A 21,921-nucleotide genomic window follows, 5' to 3' on the forward strand; every position below is an offset into this window, starting at 1 on the left:
TCTCATAAAATAAACTTTATGTAAAGTAAATCTACTTTGCCTTTCAGTACAAGTTCTCAAGTCAAAATGACTTGTAGCCACCCTTGAATGAGTGAGTCCTAGAATAATGACAATGACAGTTTTTTTGTGTTGGCAGAAAGAAGAAGCAATTGGAGCTATGTTTGCTATTGGTGAGAAACTATAATTTGACCATACAATTTAATCTTGCCTTCAAATAAACCTTCTGGTATTACACTTGAAACAAATCTGCATATTGTATTGGAGAAACATTTCAGATGTCTCTCCTTTCTTCAGGTAAAGAAGGCTTGACAGCCAAAACAATCTTTTTTTTTTCTTTTGGCTTTTCAGTGTAGAGTTTACTTGTATGTAATCCTTTTCTCTTTGCATGCTGGCAAAGCTCATCCCTCCATGTACATTTTCTGTTCAGCTTTCTTGGCTGTGCCTGAACTGAGACTGTGCTTAATGGTTATATTTTCCCATTAACATAATAGTAACTCACAATAAAAAAATACTTACTCTTTTGCCACACCTGTAATCAGTTCTCATTTGCCCCATGAATTCAGCAGCAGATACAAAAGGTACCAGAAGAAAATGTCACTGGGAAGCCATGGAATCTGAATCGTCCTGAGTGATGAATTTGGCTCGCAACAAAAGAAGCAAGTGGTTTGTACCACCAAAACATTGATACACTTTATTTCAAATCAAATAACAATAGAAAATAACTAGAAACGATAAACGTGAAGTCTATTGATGCAGGCTTCTAAAAAGCAGTTGTTTCATCTTGCCTCAGTCACTGTTTGTGGCTCTTGGCAGTACCATCCTGGAATGAAAGGGGTTTCCCAGTCCAAGTCTTTCTCCAGGGTCTGCAGGGGAAGAGCCACAGACCTGTGTCCCTGGGCTGCCTCATGTGATGGGCTTCTGGGTCTAAGCAGGGATATTTCAATATTATTTTTAAAAGATTTCTTTCAGTGCGGAGGATCAGAAATAGTAGTAGTACTTCGTCTGGTGTCAAAGTCATTTGTGGGGAGATAATGGAGAGGCAATAAGTGGGGTGTGCCCTCTTCCTGCAGTCTGCAGTAAGTCCTCCAGTGGGAACAGCCCTTTCCAGTTCTCATGATGTCTACCAGGCAGATGCCCTCCAATCACACCTCCTGTGGGTTCTGTGCCACCTCCACCCCCTGGCGCACATCTGCCAGCCGACAGATTGGCTTGTTGCACATGGGACAGACACTGCGGATTTCCAGCCACTTCACCAGGCACCTAGTCACAGGGCAGGAGACAAAAGATGGTCAGAGTCCTCCAGAGGAACGAGCATCTCTAGTGAGACACCTGGAATCTTTCAGACGAAGAAGATGATGCACTGACAGTAGAAAATGGTAGAAGATTCTAAGAATTTGAACATGTATATATCCGAAAATGTTCTGCTCTCATTGTTTGCCTTCTGTTGTGAAAATTAACCCATTTGTTATATGGCATTAAATACGTTCTTTGAGGCCTCATAACCTAAATCTTTTTCTTTTGGAGCCATAGTTAGAAATGATGTGTTTTTTTTTTAAACTTGTGAATGGCCAAAAAGTTCAACACTTGCAAATAACATTCTTCAAGTTGAAGTGCACACAGAGGATTGAATTGGCCAAGTTTGTCTGTATATTATGCATCATTGGGGAAAAACAGATACTAACAGTCAACTGTTTTCCAAAATGAGACTCTGATGCCTTTTCCATCTTTTCCTTGAGGAAATGATGTGTACCATGCCTAATGACACAGAAAGAGAGGCTGAGAATGCGGGAGGACTCACTTCTTGTGAAATGCATGCGAACAAGGACAGACCCCAAGCTCGTCCCTGGCTCTGAACTCTTCCAGGCACACTGCGCACATCTGCTGCAAGAACGGACAGGTCCTCCATGAGCTGCGGTGGTGTTTTTACATTGGCGAAGGTGCCTGCTCACCAGTTAACCCCGGCCCTTCTAGCTAGGGCTTTTCAGCCAGGTGGTACTTTCACTCATAAAGCATCATCGTAATAGTAGTTTTACAGGAGCCAATATGAAAACCATCTGAATCTTATGATAAGGATGTCCCTAGAACTACTATAGAAGTGACGTTTCCAAAGTCCCAAAAGTACCAGGTTGGACAGGTAGGTTGGACATTTAAAGGGGCCAGACCTTAAATGAAGAAGGGTATTACTTCAGAAAATATCTAAAAACCAAACTGAGTTTGAAGCTCAATTTTTGTTTCCATTTATACTGTATTTGGAGCACTTTCTCTTTGCGTAAACATCTAAAAGGAATAAAAAGTCAATCAACATGTACTGTACTAAGAAAAAGGAGACAATGGATCTTTTTGTCACAATTCTACCTCTCTTTACTAATGGGCCTTTTTGGTGTTCTTTGGAACCATGCTTCCAGAGATCACTGTGGTTATGTAACTCATTTTATGAATTCTAAAATGAGTCCAGCTTTGGCCATTCCACTGGCCAGACTGGTACTGTTGCACTTTAGCATGTATGAAATGTATAGTTACGACTTACAAATGATGTATAATGGATTTTGGCTTGAGCTTGACATACATTTCTTTCCAGTTGCACTATCATTTATAGCAATCAATTGTAGCTCATGAAACATGGCATCATTTAGACAGAGCAATTAGAAATAAAGAAATGGCATTTATCTCGCTGTGTGAAATTAATATTAGATCTAATGTAAACAATAATTATTATTATTAATCTGCCCCAGGGTAACTTACTCCAAGAAGGCTGAGTTTCTTTCCTGCCCCCTTCAGAACCACCTGTTAACAAGAAAATACATGGAAAATGTCAAATGACCAGGTGTACAAAGAAACAAAAGTTAAATTTAATTGTTAAATTTTTAGTTCAAGGTTTTTGCACATTGAAGCTTAACATACTTAAATCCCCGTCACAGCTAAGATAAATTTCCACATTTAATATCTTAGGCATTCAATATTTTATTTCTTAATGTTTTAAGCAACCAAAGGGAGGACTTCATCTGAATTGTTTTTATGAAAGCTAAACTGAGATGCCAGTGAAAGTCTTTTCCCAAGATGATAATCTTATTTCTCTTCTTTGACACCTTATTCAGCGCAGGAGTTAAAATGAATGTTACTTGGCTGATGTACATCTTGGTATGAAGCACTAGTGAGATGATGCAGTATAGCTAAGGGCCAACTGTTTGTAATTACAGTGATATTCAGAAGTGTTTAGACACTGGTAGGAAAAAAAAGTTGAGCATTTTGATTTTAACATAAGCCACCACTTTTTTAAATGTGAAACACATCACCAGGGCCTACAAATGTGACATCTTAAACTGGATGAGCTGGGCTCATACAACTGCATGTGAGACAAGTTGAAATGGAAATGAGTCAGGTATTGGTCTTTACTGCAGGGTTAGTCAATATAGCTTATCCAGTCCACATAAATATAGAATTTAAAACAACCAGCTCCTTAGTTATTTAATTATGTCAATGTTAACTGGAGGATTATTATGGCAGTTGAAGATTTGGTTGCATCAAATTTGTGCAGGGTTTGCAGGTTCACTGATGCTGTTCAGTATGATGGCTTTCATTAGCAGGCTTACAATGTTTTCTCAGTTATTAAATATGTGACTGCATGTAATATTATGATTTTAGATTGGGCAGTATTTACATAATAACTGTTTCAGAAATATCTATTTATTGTTGTTTTTTAATTTCAGTGTTACATACAAGGCTCTTTCATGGATATTTCCATGATGTGCAAATGTAACTGTAAATCTCTCTGACAATCAGCTCTGAGATTTGTTTTTTCCAGAAGGCATTCTTTTATCAGAATAGTCAGCATGGAGAACATGAAATGAAGCCAGAATAACAGAGTGTCTCTCCTAACACCCACTTAAGTCTGATGAATAAGAAAATAACTGGAACACGAAGATATGAAATTCTTTCTATGCACAATTCTCATCTGCTGAAGACAATTGTTTCATCATTCAAATTAAGCATATTTATCACACATCACTTGTAAAAACAGAAAAGACTAAACATTCAGCTTCCACTGTATATTTTAAAAGTGGTCACTGAGAAGATTTGCTTTCTGGTTACGGTTGGGGTGTGGGGTATTAAGATGATCACACATTACCTCATTGTATCCATACTGCTCCCTCCTGCCATGCCTTCTTAACCTGCAAAAGAAAAGCACGTCTCTTTAAAGTCACGTTTCTCTGTTAAAGCCGGGCCAGGCTTTAAATACAGATCAAGCTTTTCATGGCAATGTTGTAGATCCAGCCTGATTGCACAATCTCATGTGAAACCTGCAATATCTTATTATGGCATAAGGCAGGGTTTCCCTGTTCAGGTCCTGGAGACCCACAAACATGATGGGCTTTGTTTCCGTGGTGCTGCCATGAGTTACACAATGTAACCTCTAAATTGAACTGGTAATAGGATTAATTTGAGCCATTTAATTGTGTTCAGTTCTTAAACATGTCAGAGGTTGCCTTTTAATTACTTCATACCTCACTTATAATCTCCAGCTTTAAAGCAAGAAAATATAAGCTTTCAAACGTTCCTACAAAGCATCTTGTTAATGCAATTAAGGAAAGAGCTTGCCTGGAAAAAGCCTGCATGTGTGTGGGTGTCCAGGCCCAGGAATGGGACCTCCTGGCTTAAGGCACCTTCACACTGACAGACCAAAGACATTATAGGCCTCAGTCACAAAGAGGCCAGTACAAGTATAAATATCACTTAATCGCTGGTAAGACAACATGTTTTTTTTTTTCAGAAAGGTACACCAGAAGATAATGGGTGTCTGAATGTAACAATGCCACCCATTTAAAAAATATTAGTATATTTTGTACTTAAAATAAACATTCCATGTATTACTGTGCTTTGGGCTCTGGACCTTTCTATTTCCTCTCTCCTTTTATAATGGCGCTGAAGGAATCTGTGTCTGGCCGGAGCTTACAATTAGGCCCACAAGAACTGTTTTACTGTTTTGTGCATTCCCAGATGGCCTACGTTTCTTCAAGGTCTTTTCTTTTGAGAGGAGGTGTAACTCATGTATCCTACACTTGATTCAGCAATATGAAATGGAACCGAGTCTTAGTTAATTAGGGGTCTTGGTTAATTGCCTGAAGCTGATCTAACTGCCTAACTTTCTGACTTTGTTAATACCTTATGTGGTAACAAACTGCTTCTGTCTGTATGTATGCTTTTGTATGGAAATTTTGCTCATCTTCAAGAATAAAACCCTATTGCTGTCCTTAGAAAAGTGAGTGAGAGACAAGGTTAACCTGTTGACTTTGTCTGTCCTCCTTTCTTAATTGCAATAAAGAAATCTCCAGCTTGATTTACCAGAGTCCTGTGATTTACTGAGAAAAGGGTCTAACAGTGCCTTTCTCCTGTATGCAGGGACTGCCAGTGGCGATTAGATACTGTCTCCATATTCTCGAGAGCACACATGTGCACTCTCTACCAGGCATCTCTGTGACAGGCCTCTTCGTACACAGATGCATGGCTCAGATCACAGACCTGATCTCCACTACCTCTACAGTCCTCCAGGTCCTTAATGAGGCAAAATCACCTGTCACACTAAACATCGTCCTGGCAGTAATATCAGCTTTCTACGACAGAATCACAGTGACACAGTAGGCTCACATCACCTGGCCTCTAATGTCTTCTTTAGTCACTAAACCGACTACTGTGTCAGTTTATCTCATCTATGGTCCTCCAGACTGCTTTTCCACTAGCCATCAGTACGAGAGCTCTTCCTCTGTCATAGGTTTTACTGTCACCTCTTTACTTTCCACCAGTATGTGCTCCAGCTCAACCCTGGATATCTACATCTGACACACAGCACCACTTCAGTTCTATGGTTCCCTCTTCATTATCCTCAGAGGTAAAAAGCCAGGATCAGTAATCTCTTAATAGGGCGTGGCACCCTGGATCACATATACCATTCAGCTGGCTAACAAGGCACTGTGTCTCTCTCCTCAAGGAACCCTCCTGGCACATTTCAGTAGAGTCCTGTCCATCTTCTGTGTTCTATATGGCTCTATATGGAAACTACATAGTCACCTATGTTCATTTTCACCAGATTCTATTATCTTGGTTGTGCTAAATACAACTTGCTCCTCTTTTAGGAGTTCTAAGAGTGACCAGCACCTACTGTATGTGTCTCTTCCAGCTCATCATTATTGCAGCCATTTGCCTATTCTTTGCTGCTTGACTGCTTCATCCCCATTGGTGACGACTACATCTTGTATTGAAGGGGAACAGTGAGTTGTCAGCCTTTTCAGGTCCCTCTCTGCCTGTCTTCCTGCTTTCTGCAAAACTGCTGCAAGCAGCCTCTGCCATCTAAGTATCAGGAGAAAAGATAAATCCCTTGTGATGATGTGGTTGGGTCCCCACTGGGCTAATTTGCTGCAAGGGAGCATTTTAGCAAATCGTTTTCACAGTTGTTGTTGTTTAATTGCAAATGAGGTTGTGTGGGTGCTGTGGAAATGTTTGTAGAACTAAGAGTGATTGAATATAAGAGCGCCTCTTAAAACAATTTCTGATTATAGCCTTTTAGGGCACTATTGGTTGTGTAGAACAGTCCACACAAAGCAGTATGAAATAGTGATTCCTTTCTTTACTTGGCTCTCAGTTGATTGGCAGGGCACTGAAGGGTGTACATAGGTAAAATGTGTTTCCCTTCAATAATAATAATAATAATAATAATAATAATGATGATGATGATGATGATGATGATGATGATGATGATGATGATGTAGTAAAGTAAAATGCATGCTGTTCAGAAACAATTACAAAACGTGTGGTTTATAATTTATTTTAAAAGTTCACCATTCTGAGTCAAAAATCAGATTCATCCAGAAAGCATTAATGCTTTTTCCTCCATCCTGTTAAGAAGGACGCAGCGCTCTTACGTGCTGGGGCATTCTGGATAAGAGGGACAAGACAACTAAACAAGATAAGAAGTGGAACAGGGAGCATAATATGTTTGTTGAAGATGCTTAGTTTATGTTTGTAGGAGGCTGCCGTAATTTTTAGCTTATTAGGTTAAGAAACCTCGATTCAAGAGTGTTCTCTGAGGCCGTGTCCTGACTCCTGGCTCTTATTATGAAGTGACTCAAGTACGACAGCTTATCCGCAAATCTTCGGACTCGCAGGCTGTTTTATTGCACTAGATGCTTCTGCTTATTATTGTTGTCAGTGAAAAGAAATGAACGAGGTCTTAGCAAATTCTGCTTTTAGTGCAATTCTTTAGTGATATTGAAAACGCATTTAAGAGGTCCAGTCATGTGCCAGAAGCTACATCAACATCAACAGAATACTGTGGAATAAACTGTATTTAGAACCAAATGAAAAATAGAAGACGGTATTTGTTCTAGCGGAACGTTGCATGCATTTCATAATGCAACCTTTCATAAAGCTTATATTTAGTATACATTTATTACATACCATCGAATATATTCTTGTTCAATCGCTTATTCGATAGTATATAAAAATGCACTTAAAGAGACGATATCTCGTTATGAAAATTTTCCGAAAGTCATCTGCAGGTAATAAACCATTGTAGCTTACGGTTCTTCATTAATTTGAGTATTAAGCGAAATGGGTAAAGTTCTTCAAATGGACTTTGTTTATGTCCAGTATACTGGAAATCTGGTGATTATACAAAGGATTGGCTATTAGGAATAGGATGGAATTGAAATGTAAAAAATGTAACAGTTTGCTCTTTACAGTCCAAACTTTTGAAACAGAAACTTATAATATGAATTGTATTTCAATATAAAGTATGAAAGGGAATTGCAATTCGACTTTTATCAGGAAAGAAGACCAGTCTTTTTAATCATTTGAGAATGGACAGAATCAAGGAACCTCATACAGTTTTAAAGAATGAATATACCGTGTAGGTTCATGTGAAATATAGGGCTTCACTGTACCTACTGTGCTGCAGGATACTGTGAGGATCTGTACTGTACTGTATAATAATGACATGTCTGCACAAGTAATTCTTTTATAGCAGTATTTGGCACAGCCACGGGATGGTCATGCTCACGGAGGGAGTCAGAGCGGGCAGGGCTGAGATCAAATGAGCCTGACACGAACAGCAGCTTTCAAAGACACTTCGCTACGCCTCTTTTCACACACACGGGCAAACAGGCAAATTTTTGAATCGAAACACTGTTTCAAGGCCTTTGTTTGGTCTGATATTACTTAGCCAATTATTTGAATAAATGAGCACCATTTCATTACACTAGGACTGGAAGGGTTCTCAGGATTTATTGTGGACTTAAAACCAAATCATTAAAAAAAACAGATACAGTACAGTAGGTTACACCTAGCCTGAACTAATGCCTCAAAAAAACTGAACAATGAAAAGGTTGCTGGTGACCAGGGTTTTATAGCACATTGGATAACGTTTCTGTAGCGCAGAATATCACAGTTGCTGTTCAACCTGTCACCCATTTGAAGTTCTCTGCCTTTTCGTTATGCATTACCTGAAAAGGTAGCAGCAGAATATCATGCTCAGCATGAAAATGAAGAGGCCGATGCCCAGAATGATGACGTACACATTGAGTGGAAGGTCATAGATTTCCGCCGAAGACATCTTACAGTGCTCGTCAGAATTCTGGAATCCCAGGCCGCACACACATCCTGTGGGGACACAAGCATGGCACATGATTACATACGCATTTCAGCCAGCTCCTTGTCTCTGATGAAGCTTACAAAGATAACTGAATAAAAGGTTTATTTTTAAAATGTACCAAATGTTCTCAAACACTTGCATGCCAAGTCTTTGCGAACAAATATTTCTAAATTCATGTTTTCCACTTTTTTCTTGTCAGATTTGAAAGGCAAACCCTTGTTTCTCAAGGAAAGACTCGTTTTTATGTTCTTCCAGAAGTACTGTATGTGGATATCTGCAAAGATACAGACCCCAATGAATACACAAAACACTGTAACAAGGCTAATGAAGAACATCATCTAGAAATTTAATCTCAAATGAAATGAAATGAAAATGAAATTTAATCTCTATGTGAAATTACAGTCTTTCTGTGTTTCAGTTTCAGTGCAATACATGTATCCCAGTCATGTGTGGATTGCCTCTGAAAATCCACAGCAAGTCACCTTTTATGGTACTAGTCAACAAAAGAGATCAGATTTTTTTTACAATAAAACTGTTTCTGTATTACCAATTTTCATCCTAGTGATTACTGGATTACTGTGATTACTGTAATTTTGGAGTCTCCCCCATGCAATGAAAAACCTGCAAAAATTCAGAGACATTTTCAGGATTAGATGTACATTATTATTATTTTGTGGTTTGTCTAGTCAGGTAGGTTTGATATAGTCACAGGTTGTTTTTAATGAGTCTCATTGTCATGGTTTTTGTGGTTTTTGAATGGCAATATGCTAATGTAGGACCTTAGAAAACGTAAATCCTCACTAAGCGGGTGGTGCCTTTTGACTCCCAAGTTTAACGAAACATAGAAATCAAATTATTCAGTTGCTTGCTTCTTTCAGGCTCCTTCTGCATTTATGACACATTCTTTGTACTCATTAACTCCTTTTGCTACCTTTTAAATGTCGTTCAAACAAAGCACACCAGCTTGCCTGCACTAGGAGAATGGCAGCTGATATTTCTATGGTACTCTTCCTATTGGCTAATGAGCTCTGTGGGCAATTCTATAAGCCACAGATGTATCCACAATTACATACTGTCTATAGTCAGATTTGGTGAGAAATCCACATAGCCATACAGTTTTTCTGTAGTTTATTAAACCCTGTTGTAACATGTTTATTTGTACTTGCAAGGAAAAGGCCCGCTTTAGCATTAACCTTTTGTGTTGAATAGGAACAGGATCAGTATAGTGAGGTGTTTTAGGCAGAATTGAAATATAGTGCCTAAATAAAGAGGTGCTTATTGATTCTCTTATGATCAAACTTAGAATTTAGAGTTCTTAAATTCTTAAAAAACTTAGAATTAATTAATATTTGTGTTTTACATGCATCATTGTGCTATCTTGTTATTCTACAGTACATGGATTTTTCAGGCACTGTAACACAATGTAAAATTGTTCTTACAGAATATGAAGGTCTTCATGCCAAATTACCAAACATAAGTAATTACAAATGAAATACAACTTCATGTCACTATGCAAAAGCAAATTCGAAAAGAAAAGCTCAAAATCACATTCAGAAAGAAAGGTTTTCAGTTTAGTTCAAAAGGAATTGAGAATTTCTTAATTTCTGACGTGGACTGGGAAGGATTTCCCAAAAACATTGGACAGCTAAAGGCTCTGAGTTTTTGTAGAGCCAGTAAATCTACTGAACATTTTAAGGTCTCAGTTATTGAGCTGTTACGTATGGACTGAGAAATTCCTGAAGGCAGGAGAGCCCTGACCCATGGAGGACTTCATTTCCTGTTATGTCAATTAAAAAAGTCCTAGTCATAGTCAGCCAGTGTAAAGACTTCCACACTGGAGTAATGAGATTAGACAGGCAGCTGCATATCACTAACATAGTAGAGGCATTCTGAACAAGCTGAAGCCTACTGAGTCTGTCAGGCCAGGCAGCAAATAAAGAGTTAAATAACCAGCATCTCTGCATCCTTCCTGTTCAGGCACGTTATGATCACAGTCATTTTTCTGAGATGATAAAAATCTCTTCCAGACACAGAACTAAGATGTAAATCAAATGAAAATTATTGGTCAAGAATGACGCTCAAATTCTTATCACATGGCGACAGTAGATTAGAGCTTGTGGTAATTTCAGAGTTTAGGGCCAATAAAAAATAAGGCATTAATTTCAATCAACTTTCTTTGATTTCAATAAAAATACTGTGAGGACAGATACAAGTCATGTTGGATTGATATAAAAAAGATACATAGATATAAGTTTATTAGCCTAAAAGTGAAAGCCATCCTGGTGATATTACTGAGAGCTAGGACGTACAAACTCAATAGCTAATATCCCAACATAAAAAAAAACTTTGGAAAGACAGATCCTATATCTACTAGGTAATGTAGACTGTTGATCTAAAAAAAGCTTTTTAACAATTTTGCTCACTTGACAACAACCAGTAGTGGAATGGAAGGTTTCAGGGGTTTTTAATTTTTAGGTTTCTTATTTCAGTGTTGATGACATGTTTTCTCACCAGCGATGTGTCTGTCTCTCTTTTATATTGTATCTTTTAGGACCATTCCACCACATCACAAATCTCTAAGATGCAACTCTTGAGGTGCTAGAAGCAAGGTTTTTTGAGAGTGGCTTTGTCCTTAGATGCCACGGCATTATATAATATTGCTTTGTGGCCAGAGGTTAGTTTGTTTGCCAGTCTGACGTCTGATTCATTTTTAATGCATTACTAATTCAGGTTAGCTTTCAAAGCATTTATGTCATAGACTTTCAGTGCCTCTTCCTTTCATTAAATATGTCAAAGTGAATACATTTCTAGGATGGGAAATGTTTTGTTTTTTTCTCTTGGGAGCCCAATAAAACATCATTTAAGACTGCATGTTAATGTTCCCTCCCTATTTTGTTTGCCAGTGTAGTGTTTAAAATGGCCTGTGTTACACACCAGAGAAATTAGTCTTATTATAAAGTTGGGTCACTACTGAGTCAGTTTCACCAGCTGCCGGGAATCTATGCATAGATGCTGGCATCTATGAACCTAACATCAATAGGTGGTACAGAAAAAAAAAATCAAATAAAGAGATATTTTAAATTTTTAAATTTAATACTAAAAATACAAATAAGGGACCATTCCCCAAATAATTGTTTTAAATACCGTGCCTGTTGATATCTGATGTTTAACCAGAACATTTTAATTAGGTTAATTATTTTCAAGTTTGCTACTGTTATAATAGACTAAACATATAATAACTTGAAAATATTTATATATTATATATATATATTTGAAAATATTCATAAATAATCCTTTGGCAAATCCTTACTGTATGTCATGTGATGAAAATGAACATGCTGCTGATTTTCAGGTGTTGATTACAGAGTGAAAAATCAATGATTGTTGACGACATCTGAAAGGAACTCCTGCTTAGTTCTTATAATGAATTTATTTGTTCAATATTTTTCGTCCATGGTGAATGCTTGTGTGTTCACAATTTTAATGATACATTTGCTACTGTAATAGGTCATACAAGCAGCCCAGTGGTGCAGTGGTTAGCATTGCTACCTTGCTATGCTGGGGCCCTGGGTTCAGTTCTGGACCTGGTCTGCTATCTGCGTGGAGTTTGTGTGTTCTGCCTGTGTTCATTTGGGTTTTCTCTGAGTGCTGTGGTTTCCTCCCATAGTCCAAAGACATCATGGTAGGTTAATTGGTATGTGGGAAAATTGACCCTGGTGTGAGTGTCTGACTGTCTGAAATTGGATTGGTATCCTGTCCAGGGTGTATCCTGCCTTATGCCTGTTGCATGCTGGGTTAGGTGACCCTGAATTGGAAGAAGCAGTTAGAAATGGATAGATACGTAACCTATATTTCTGTCTTCTATTGCATGTAAGATTATAGAAACAATCAATATAACTAATCTAGAGAATCTTCCGTAAGGCTTGATACAAGAGAATTCTTTGGGATAGTCTACATGAATTTAGAAAAAGGAAGGTCTTGTTCTTCTGTTGTTGTTGAACAACATTCAACAACGTTGTGTTCAGAATGTTTTGAACAGGCAGGTTACATCAATAATGGGTATAGACAGAGCATATGATATGGAGAGAGATTAATTCTCAAATTGCATACATTATTAAATAAACACCTGTATTTGAATTAAGACCCATTTTAATGGATAGAAAATAGAGAGCACATATAAGAGGTGAGATCTCCAACTGGCATATTTTAATTAGAGAACCCACAGGGATCTATATTAGGACCACTGTGCTCTTCCTAATTTACTGTACAATGCCTTGCAAAAAATTCTGACCCTTGCACAGTCTGTTTTCACATTTTGTAGCAATTAATATATGTTTTATAAATATCCTACTCCACATGTTCAAAGGGGAAAAAAAGAAGGAAATGGGTAATTAAATGAAAGAAAAATGGAAATATCAAGATTCCATAAAATTCAAACACTTTCCTGCGGCAAACCTAAATTAATTAAGATTTAAGTATTGTGTGACTTAATCAACAAGTCACACAATTACTTCTGTGGCCTTTGCCTGTATGTGCTCATTCTCGTCAATACGATTACAGACTAAATACACTATGTAAGGTCCCTCAGTCAGGTACTGAATTTCAAACAAAAATTCCACCACAGAGACAAAGGAGTTTCCAAAATAACTCAGGGATTAAACTGTATAAAAACCAGTAAGAATGGTCTAAAACATTTCAAAGACCTACAACATCTCTTTGAGCATGATGAAGCAGATCATCAAGAACACACTGCCTAAATCAGGTTGTCCCACCAAACTGAAAGAGTTACAGAGTTACAGAGTTCAATGGCTCAGTTGTCTCCATGGGACAACAATATCCCAGTAAAAGGCATAACGTTTCAAAGGGGGCTTGCATAGAACAGGATAAAAATACATCTCGAATTCCACATTGAACAACACAGTTCCTGATACTGAAAACATGTGGCAAAAGGTTTTATAGTAGTTCAGGTGGGTAGCTGCGTCAGCATATGTACTCTGCAAAGGAACAAGAAATTGGTTTATTCCATGCTGAAAAGAGAAGAGAGAAAAAACAACGTTTCGGCTGTGAAGCCTTTCTCACACCAGAAGAAGACATCACAGTCGAAACGTTGTGTTGTCTCTCTTCTCTTTTCGGCATGGAATAAATCTATTACTTATTCCTTAAAAGGTTTTATAGTCTCACAGGACAAATATGGAGCTTTTTGGACTAAATGCAAAGTGTTCCGTCTGATGCAAACTGAGGGACTGGGAAGCTTGTCAAGACCTATGATAACATAGATGGGGAAAAGTACTGGCAAATCCCAGAGTAAAATTTGCTTCAGTCCTAAAACTAAGAGAAAGGTTAATCTTTCAGCAGGACAAAGCACAAGGCCAAAGCAACACTGGAGAGGCTTAAGAATTAGAAGGGTCCTGACTCTCATTCTATTGAGAATCTGTGGATAGAATTGAAAACTCTTGAGAATGTTAGAGAGCTTGAGCAAATCCGTCAAGAAGAATGGTCACAAATTGAACCGATTTGGAATACACTAAGTTGGCAAACCTATAAAGACTTGTGGCTGCCAAGGGTGTTCCCACCAAATATTGAGTTCTCTCCCCTGGATACTTCTGCATTCTACTGTACACATTTCTGTTTGTTTTTCTTTAGTTTTGCTGACATTTACTGCAACTTATCTTACGTTTAGAAGTCTTCCATTTTAGCATCCAGGTTTGGAATAAAATATCAAGTTTAAAAATGATTGTATCATAATTTGACAAAATAGAAGATCATAGGAAGGGTCTGAATATTTTTGCAAGTCATTGTATATAATAATTAAGATCTTAGATTCAAATTAGGGGATGTTATGTGGAAATTGTAAAAAACATTTAATTTGGAATATTGCAAACAAATTCTCAACACCTCAACACAGTAAAGATATTCCTGCTCTGGAATCAGTCCAGAGAAGAGCGAGTCTTGGACATCAAAGAAAGTCCAAATATTTTTAGTCTCAGACAGTAAGGGACCTGATGGCAAATAGAGAACCTAAGACAAGTCCATTTAACACTGCAAACAGGATGCATTTCTTTGCAGAAAGTGTGAAAGGAGTCTGGAATTAGTTATCCTGCCATGTTGTTGAAGACAGTTTCCTGGCTTCTTTCAAGGAAATGGCTGGTTGAGAAACTTGAATCAACTAGGTACTGAAAATCAAATGAGCTATCTGAATGGTCTTCACTCATTTGCAAACTCCTCTTCTGTGTTTTGCTTTTGCATTTTAAGTTATACTGTGCACTCATTTCTGCATGTGTGCGTTATGAGGACTGTGAGAATAATTTAGTTATTTCTAATTCAATTTTCCAGCAAACAGGGCAATGGCCACTGACTATCACTGCCATTACAGTTCTGATTTAATAAGTATGGACACAAAACATTTAAAGTAATGAGATTCCTTTGGACAAGGAAAGGCAAGGTTGAAAACAACATATCCTTTCTATCCATCACAGTTTTATCTTATTTGGCTGTAAGACAAAAGCTTAGAGTCTACAAAGAGGGTTAGATCACTGTCTTTTTAACTGACTGGTGGACTATTTGAATAGCCACCATTCTTGTATTTGTTTCCCAAGGCAACCTAAACACTGTTATTTTAGAAAGCTTTTTATTGATTGTATTTTAGTAATGACCAAACTGATAGAGTAACACTGACCAACATTGAAAACCTATTCAATTGAATTGCAGTCAGTTGCAGTTCAACTGCAGTCTCAAATTAGTGTTTTCCTTCGGTTGAAGTGCTTTGACAAAAAAAAAATCAAAGTCAGCAATTTTTGAATATCCGTCTGTATCTGAAATCCATATCCACAAATGTCTCTGTAGAGTTTTCAGTTCTAATGTTTTTCTCCTTTTCCTTGAATGATATTGAGTCTTCCTGTGAGGTCCATGTATGTTTACTGTACATGTACTGTAGTCTGTCACAGTCAACTGCTAGCTAGTTTTAATAATTTAAACTTTCCAAACACTGTTTATAAACATACCTTGTGTGTTTGTGGTAGTGCCGTGGTTTTATTGTGTTCTTCAGGCTACCAGTCTCTATAGCTATGCTCACCCTGGAGAATATTTTATGTTTTAAATGCGACATATTCATAGATATGCCTCAGATGAAAGTGCTCTTTCAGAGGATATAATACTTTTGTCCATGATATTTTCTGATTAGGACTATAAAATTAAGTCCTCTCCAGGACAGTGACACTTCACTTCCACATTGTGCAGGATCACATTCTGAAAGTCCTACAGTGGTATCTGTCAAGTCACTAACGCATAAACACCTAATTATTTTTTTCCACCATATATGTTCTTCCAGGCTATACATTACATAGCTTTTCTCTCTCGTTCCTGCCCACAGATGTACTATGACTACATCTTTTGAGATAGAGAAATCCACTTCCATCTTACCTGACAGGCACCTACGCCTGCCCGACATCACAGGTAACCCAGGTGAGCCAAGAGATGGAACATGACTGCCGCTGAGGTTGTGGGGTCTGAGGAGCAAAGTCAGGCCATCTCTGGGCCAGGCAGGCTGGGCGGCATTCAGAGCGTCCTTGCTGTCAGTGCCCGCTGTGATCAGATGACCTGCCAGTCAGGATCAATGGGAACTGGGAAGAATAGGCTGCCAAAGTCTGGCCCTCGTTCTTTCATTGTTAGGGAAACAATGATCTGTTCTGCACAGAGACATCATGTGCCCTCCACCCTGTCTGTGTGCATGGCTGCATTTACAGTTTCCCTGCTGTAGGGTCTCCAATTCTGGGAGCTTCATAAAATGTCAAGAGAACTCCACAAGGTCCTTTTATTTGCCCACATCTTTTCCAGCAGCAGATAGATATAGACAGTTGCTTATTATCCTGCTTGATTTCGGCTAGCAGTGACATGCAACTACCATCCAAGTTGTCCATCTGTGTGAAGCAACGGTCATCTACAGTTTTTATGTGTGGTATTGTAATAGACCTATGCAGCAGTAGACATATGATGAAAGATTCTATACCAGACATCCCGGAAGTCAGTGTCTCCTCCCTGACTCCCACAGGTGACACCCCTGGTCTGAAAAATCATCAGTGGATTAATTATATAATATGACCTTGAGCTATCTGAGAATCTGCTCAAATCTGCTAAACAAGCCGCATCTCTGTACAAGGAAAGTTTGCAAAGAAAGTGGGATTATTCAACTGGACTGGTGAGCTGTAGTATCTATAGTGTATCGCATATATATTATAGTATGTATCAGCAAATTACTTAATTATATAGTTGTCATTTTTTTCAAGGGGGGGATCCCCCCCTAGTTCGCAAGTTTTCATGGAGGGATCACCCCCCTCCCTGAAATCAATTTTTCAAAGTTGGGATGTCTGTTATACTGATTTGTAGTTCACTGATTTGGGACCAAAAACCTTCTGTGGGCAATATGAGTTGACAATTGTCTCTCTAATAGATTTAACTTACCAGTATAGTTTGCTGATAGTTATACTGTACATAGTCACTTATCCTTTCACAGCTGGATACAGGACTATTGCTTTTTTCCTTCATTCAAGATCTGCAGTAGTATTTTGTATGTTGACATTTACCATAGTTAACTTCTACCCAATCACAAGAGTGTGTTGTACTAGCCGGAGATATTTTCTGAGATGTGTTCACATTTTTTGGGGAGGGTTTATGTCTTTCTGTGCAAACTGTCTGCCTACTGCCATGCTTCCTTTCATTCTCCTTTTTAATTTTTCTCAGACTGCAGCCTGTTTGGGAATTTTAAAGCACAGAAGAGCTGTTGCATTGCTCAGTCTCAATGGTACACTTCAGCCAATGAGAGCAGTTTTGACTCGGGTCTTTGCTGGTGGTGAAGGGTGTTTTTGAACTGTGAAATAAGTAATACATTTCTGTTTATTTTCACTCCAGTATTACAGCCATATTACTATTTCAAGAAAGTACTGTATTTTCCCAGATTCTTAGGGCTAATGTGTAATATGATTCACATTATTGAGGATTATTGAGGTTGTACAGAGTAGAAAATGTATTTCTCAGAAAGACAACAAGGTTTTAGGAGTTAATATATATGTAAGTTTTTTATTTACAAAGCAGTTTTCTTTGCTCAATTAGTAATATAAAGAACATAATCATGGGATAGAGAATGTAGGTCTGAAGGAAGACTCTACTTTTAGACAATTAGACCAGACCTGTGAAAAATCTCATATAATGTTTTCCTAGTTGCTTCAGTGTTCACTAGTCTAACCTAAATAACCTCACAAAATGCAGACTACAGGTTGTCTTCATTCCATGTGAAAAAATGCAGTAGTCCAAAAGAGATTCCTATCAACTGCAATGCTATGATTAAGGCTTCTGATTCTAATTTAAAATGAATGCCAGACTGTAAAGAGCATAAGTCTGCAAAAAGATGAGCTTATTCATAACTAAGAGTTAGAAGGACAAGTGGCAACTTGTAATAATTTGCCTAATTAATTCACTTAAGAAATTGTTCATCTGGTTCTTTTAGAGAACATTTGTTGTAGTACTGGAAATGAGATACAGATTGGTTTAAAAAAAGGTTTGGGACACTCCCCAAACTACAGTGTGCTGCATGAATTAAATATGACATTTCTAAAAGACTGGGGCATTCTGAAATATAATGGTGGAGTCGTCTACCCATTTTGCTTTTTATTTTAAAGTCAAGGCTATTCAGATAGAAACAACTAAGAAACAGATGATTGGCTGACTTTTAAGTGTTAACGTTCCCATCAGGTTTCCCATAAATAGTTTACATTTAAAATAACAGTAATTGTGTCCATTATACTGTGAAATGAAAACTTGCAGGAAATAAACCTCCTACAGATGAGATCCCTATCCACTACCCTCCTCTCCTCCCCCATCTTAGCATTCAAACCAAACCCTGCAGATGGTCTGATAAGACCCTTCAGAACACACACAAACCTTCCGAAAAGAGTACAATATATAGATCCAGTAATTCAGTTGTCTCCCTTAACATGGATACCAAAAAGTGATTTTATACCTTATAAAAGCTTCAGCAGCTTATAAAAGCAAGGATCGGCCTATGATTTGACTGTTATAGACACAGTATGTAACTTGTCTTGAAGAATCCCCTAGAAAGTCAGTATAGTGTTATAATGAGTATGAAGCTGCTTATTGTTTTTTAAATTGCAGGGAATAGAACTAAAATATCTGCTTTTTTATGCACAAATTACATTTGGTTCCTCAGCTTGCACGCTCGCAGCCAGTGAGGAAAAGTACCTTGTTGGCTTTTTACAAAAAATGGATTTTAAACTTGTCCTAGCTTGCCAAGTACAGAGACAGGTCTACGAGAGGATGCCTTTTGCTTTGGTTCTGTATCACCTATGTTTGTTTTACCCATCTCAGCTTTGAATAAGAATATTATTCAGGAAGTGAGAAACAAAGGGAGGTCTTTTGAAAGGTCAGTTTAATGAATAAAGCTCAGAGCTCTGGAAATTAATATAACGCATTCAGAAAACTGTGCCTTTTAGAAGCATAATATTGTAAAACCAAGAGCAAATATTTGATTGTGAGCAATTACCACATGGCTGCACTCCCATCCTCAGTTCCCAGAAGAGTCAGTTCCATTGCCCATACACAAAACAAATAGAGTTGACAGCAGGGCCACTTAAGCCATAACTCCCATCTGTTACAGGGGAGGGGTGCATCTGAAATCACTGCTGTTCACTCCTGTCACATTCTGGGCAGGAACCAGGTTTCAGAACATGGGGTGAAAGAGAGAGCTTAAGAGTGCCTAGTCAGTTGGCAGCGATAAATTAAGGAAAATAGACAGTTTTCTTTTTTTTTCTTGCTTAATTCTTAAAATGCCAAGATCCAATATCACCTTCCTATAACACCCCGTGCTACATTGAAGGCAATGTCTGACTTCATGCCCTTTTCACCTCCCTGAAACTTATCCACAGATAAGAAAAAAATAGAAATAAGTTCAACTGGAGTGGGTTTCCACTTAACTTTACTGTGGCTGTTTATCTGTACTGTGGGGAAGAACCAGATTAGCCTGAGCTGATTCCTGGCCTTTTACCCCCTGAAACATTGAAACCCCTTTGAACAACCTTTAGTGCTGACAGTAAGAAGATAAGACCACCTAGACCGTATGGTCTGCATGGACTAGCTTTTTTATTTTTACTCACCGTTACACCACTGGAATGGGTGCATGAAATCTGATTCGCAGGAGCTATGGCAAATTCAGCAAGGCGCTGCAGAGTGAGCTGTCTCCAGGATCACGCTGTGGTGCTGTGGCCGAGCCAGCAGGCCAACCCTGGTCGATCTCCAGGGGAATAGCCAGACTGAGAGACTTGAAGTGAATGCTGGCAGCTCTACAAATACAGCTGTAGTTCTTTGCTGGATGTGTGAATAAATACCACTGTTTATCACACACAAGTATCAATGTATTTTCCAATTCCAGTTAGATCGGTGCCGACACAGGTTTTTGCTTATAAAAGGCCTTCAAAAAATGCAAGACCACCTCTTCTGTTACTGGTTATCCTAACTTTCAAGGACTGAAGAAGCAGCATTCTTCCTGTAACATCTTCACACGGTTTCTTTTCCACAGAGTGCTTGGATTTTGGACGTGCCTGGACTGTCTCCTTATACAGTATACTTTTCTGGTTTATTTGCACAGAAAGAAAATGCACTCCTGGAGTATTTTTATGTGGGTGTTGCAGAGCAGGATTTCAGTTCAAATATCATTTCAGCCACATATCCTTTTATCCAGATATCAAATAGATTGCAAGTACATTCGCACCATTTGTTTTTAAAGCTAAAAGTCTTCCCGTCATTAGCTGTGGTGTGGTAGAAACTATTCCAACCACCAGAAATGAAACCACATTAAACACAGGCAGAGCTTCACAGTTTCTCCCTTGAGCTCGCCACTGAATGTAGTCACTTCTTTGTCTTACGCAGAAACATTTTCACAAGCTTCACCCCTCCTCCTCCACTGCCTCCTACTCCCAAATCCTTTTTATTTTCCCCTTTGGATACCTGTTTTCACATGGATCCTCCTTGTTGTCAGAGCCAACTTGCTGCTTCCAAAACAGAAACAAAAGACTGAACTGGCTGCCACGCAGCGGTCTGTATGTCCCTGTGAAAACAGGCATCAAGCTGTGACAGCAATTGTGCTATGTTTTGCTGGTGACTGCCGTCTGCTTCTGCTTATTCTGAAAAGACTGATAAGGTGCACCAACCTCCAGCAGTGAACGCCCAGCTAGATTCCCAGTCCTCAGCCCAGGTTCCTCATAACTGAGCCGATGTGACTGCTCCTGTTCAGTTTGTAAACAGATCCTTGCTCATGTGATTTGCCGTCTGCATCACAGCCCGGTGCTCCCCCCCTTCCTCTCTCTCTCCCTCTCCCTCCCCTTCCAGCTGTAAACTATTAAGGACTGACAGCAGGCAGGCAATCCAGGCAGGCCAGGCCTTGCCGAATGGAATATGCGAATGACTGTGTGTTGAGAGGGATGGGAGGTCTATCACATGTGTGTTGCAGCACTGACAAACAAAACAAAGAAAGGGAGAGAGACAGAGAGAGAGAGAGGAAGGTTAGTGCTTATCGGGGCCAACAAATAGCACCCTTTTGAAACACTGGGCGTAAGCCAATGAGTGGTTTTGTAAGCTGATGGCTGTTGATTTTTTCGACCTGATTATTATCATTTTTTTTAAAAAAAAGACATATATGCGTTCTTATTACAATGGTGAATAAAGACAAGGCCAGGCAAACACTGCTGGGACAAAGAAATCCATCACCCCCACATCCCTTGTTCTGCCAGCTTTAGAAACAGCAGCTGCTCGACTTACAGTGAATGTGTTTCACAGGCCCATTAGAAGCTATGTAATATCACAGAAGAATCCTTTGGGGGCTGCCAAAAGCAATCTATATCACTGGTTTCAATGCATTTAATACAATATGGTGGCACACTGGCCTAGTGAAAATTAGGTATAGCAAAGATATAGCTATCAAGTGTTTTGGGAATATCCGGTCTATTGCAATCAAATGAAATATGTGTCTGTATTTCAAACAAATGTGCCCCTGTCTGGATACAGTAGCCTACCTTTTCTCTCATTTACTGTACATTCCCTTAGTGTTAGTTTGTGTTTGCTTGTAACAGAAGAGGTTATTCCATTTCACATAGTTTGATTTTGTTTACTAAGCTAAAAGGCAGCAGCTTGGTTTTAGCTTTCCTTTCTTACTGGGACCGTCTGTTTCTACATATTTCAATGTGAAAGTGTTTGTGCAAAGTGATGTGAAAGTACAA

At 38.6% G+C, this 21,921-nt stretch overlaps 1 protein-coding gene across 3 annotated transcripts; it reads right to left on the minus strand.

Annotated features, from left to right (window-relative positions):
* Nucleotides 1-664: 664 nt before the first annotated feature.
* Nucleotides 665-21,025, minus strand: LOC148661652 (RING finger protein 122). Of its 3 annotated transcripts, none has more exons than XM_088635691.1 (6): nt 20,857-21,025; nt 8,493-8,649; nt 4,127-4,169; nt 2,743-2,784; nt 1,799-1,881; nt 665-1,260 (listed from the first exon to the last, which is right to left on the minus strand). In XM_088635691.1, the coding sequence occupies exons 2-6, from the start codon at nt 8,600-8,602 to the stop codon at nt 1,143-1,145; spliced, it is 396 nt and encodes a 131-aa protein (XP_088491817.1). In that variant the 5' UTR covers nt 8,603-8,649; nt 20,857-21,025; the 3' UTR covers nt 665-1,142. The 3 variants fall into 3 exon arrangements, with proteins under 3 accessions (XP_088491817.1, XP_088491815.1, XP_088491814.1); XM_088635689.1 differs by having other exon boundaries at nt 19,804-21,022; XM_088635688.1 differs by lacking the exon at nt 20,857-21,025 and adding an exon at nt 16,061-16,191.
* Between the last annotated feature and the right edge of the window lie 896 nt (nt 21,026-21,921).

The sequence above is a fragment of the Lepisosteus platostomus genome, chromosome 6 (genome assembly GCF_059453375.1).
Source record: "Lepisosteus platostomus isolate fLepPlt1 chromosome 6, fLepPlt1.hap1, whole genome shotgun sequence".
Lineage (NCBI taxonomy): Eukaryota > Metazoa > Chordata > Actinopteri > Semionotiformes > Lepisosteidae > Lepisosteus > Lepisosteus platostomus.

Bases quoted from the DNA above. Each gene is read 5' to 3' on its own strand.
- LOC148661652 (XM_088635688.1), bottom strand. From the start codon at position 16,088: ATGTCGGGCAGGCGTAGGTGCCTGTCAG. The intron at 4,170-8,492 runs GTAATGCATAAC...TTTCTTTTGCAG, and splicing joins TTCTGCTGCTACCTTTTCAG to GTTAAGAAGGCATGGCAGGA. The intron at 1,261-1,798 runs GTGAGTCCTCCC...CCCTGTGACTAG, and splicing joins TCGCATGCATTTCACAAGAA to GTGCCTGGTGAAGTGGCTGG.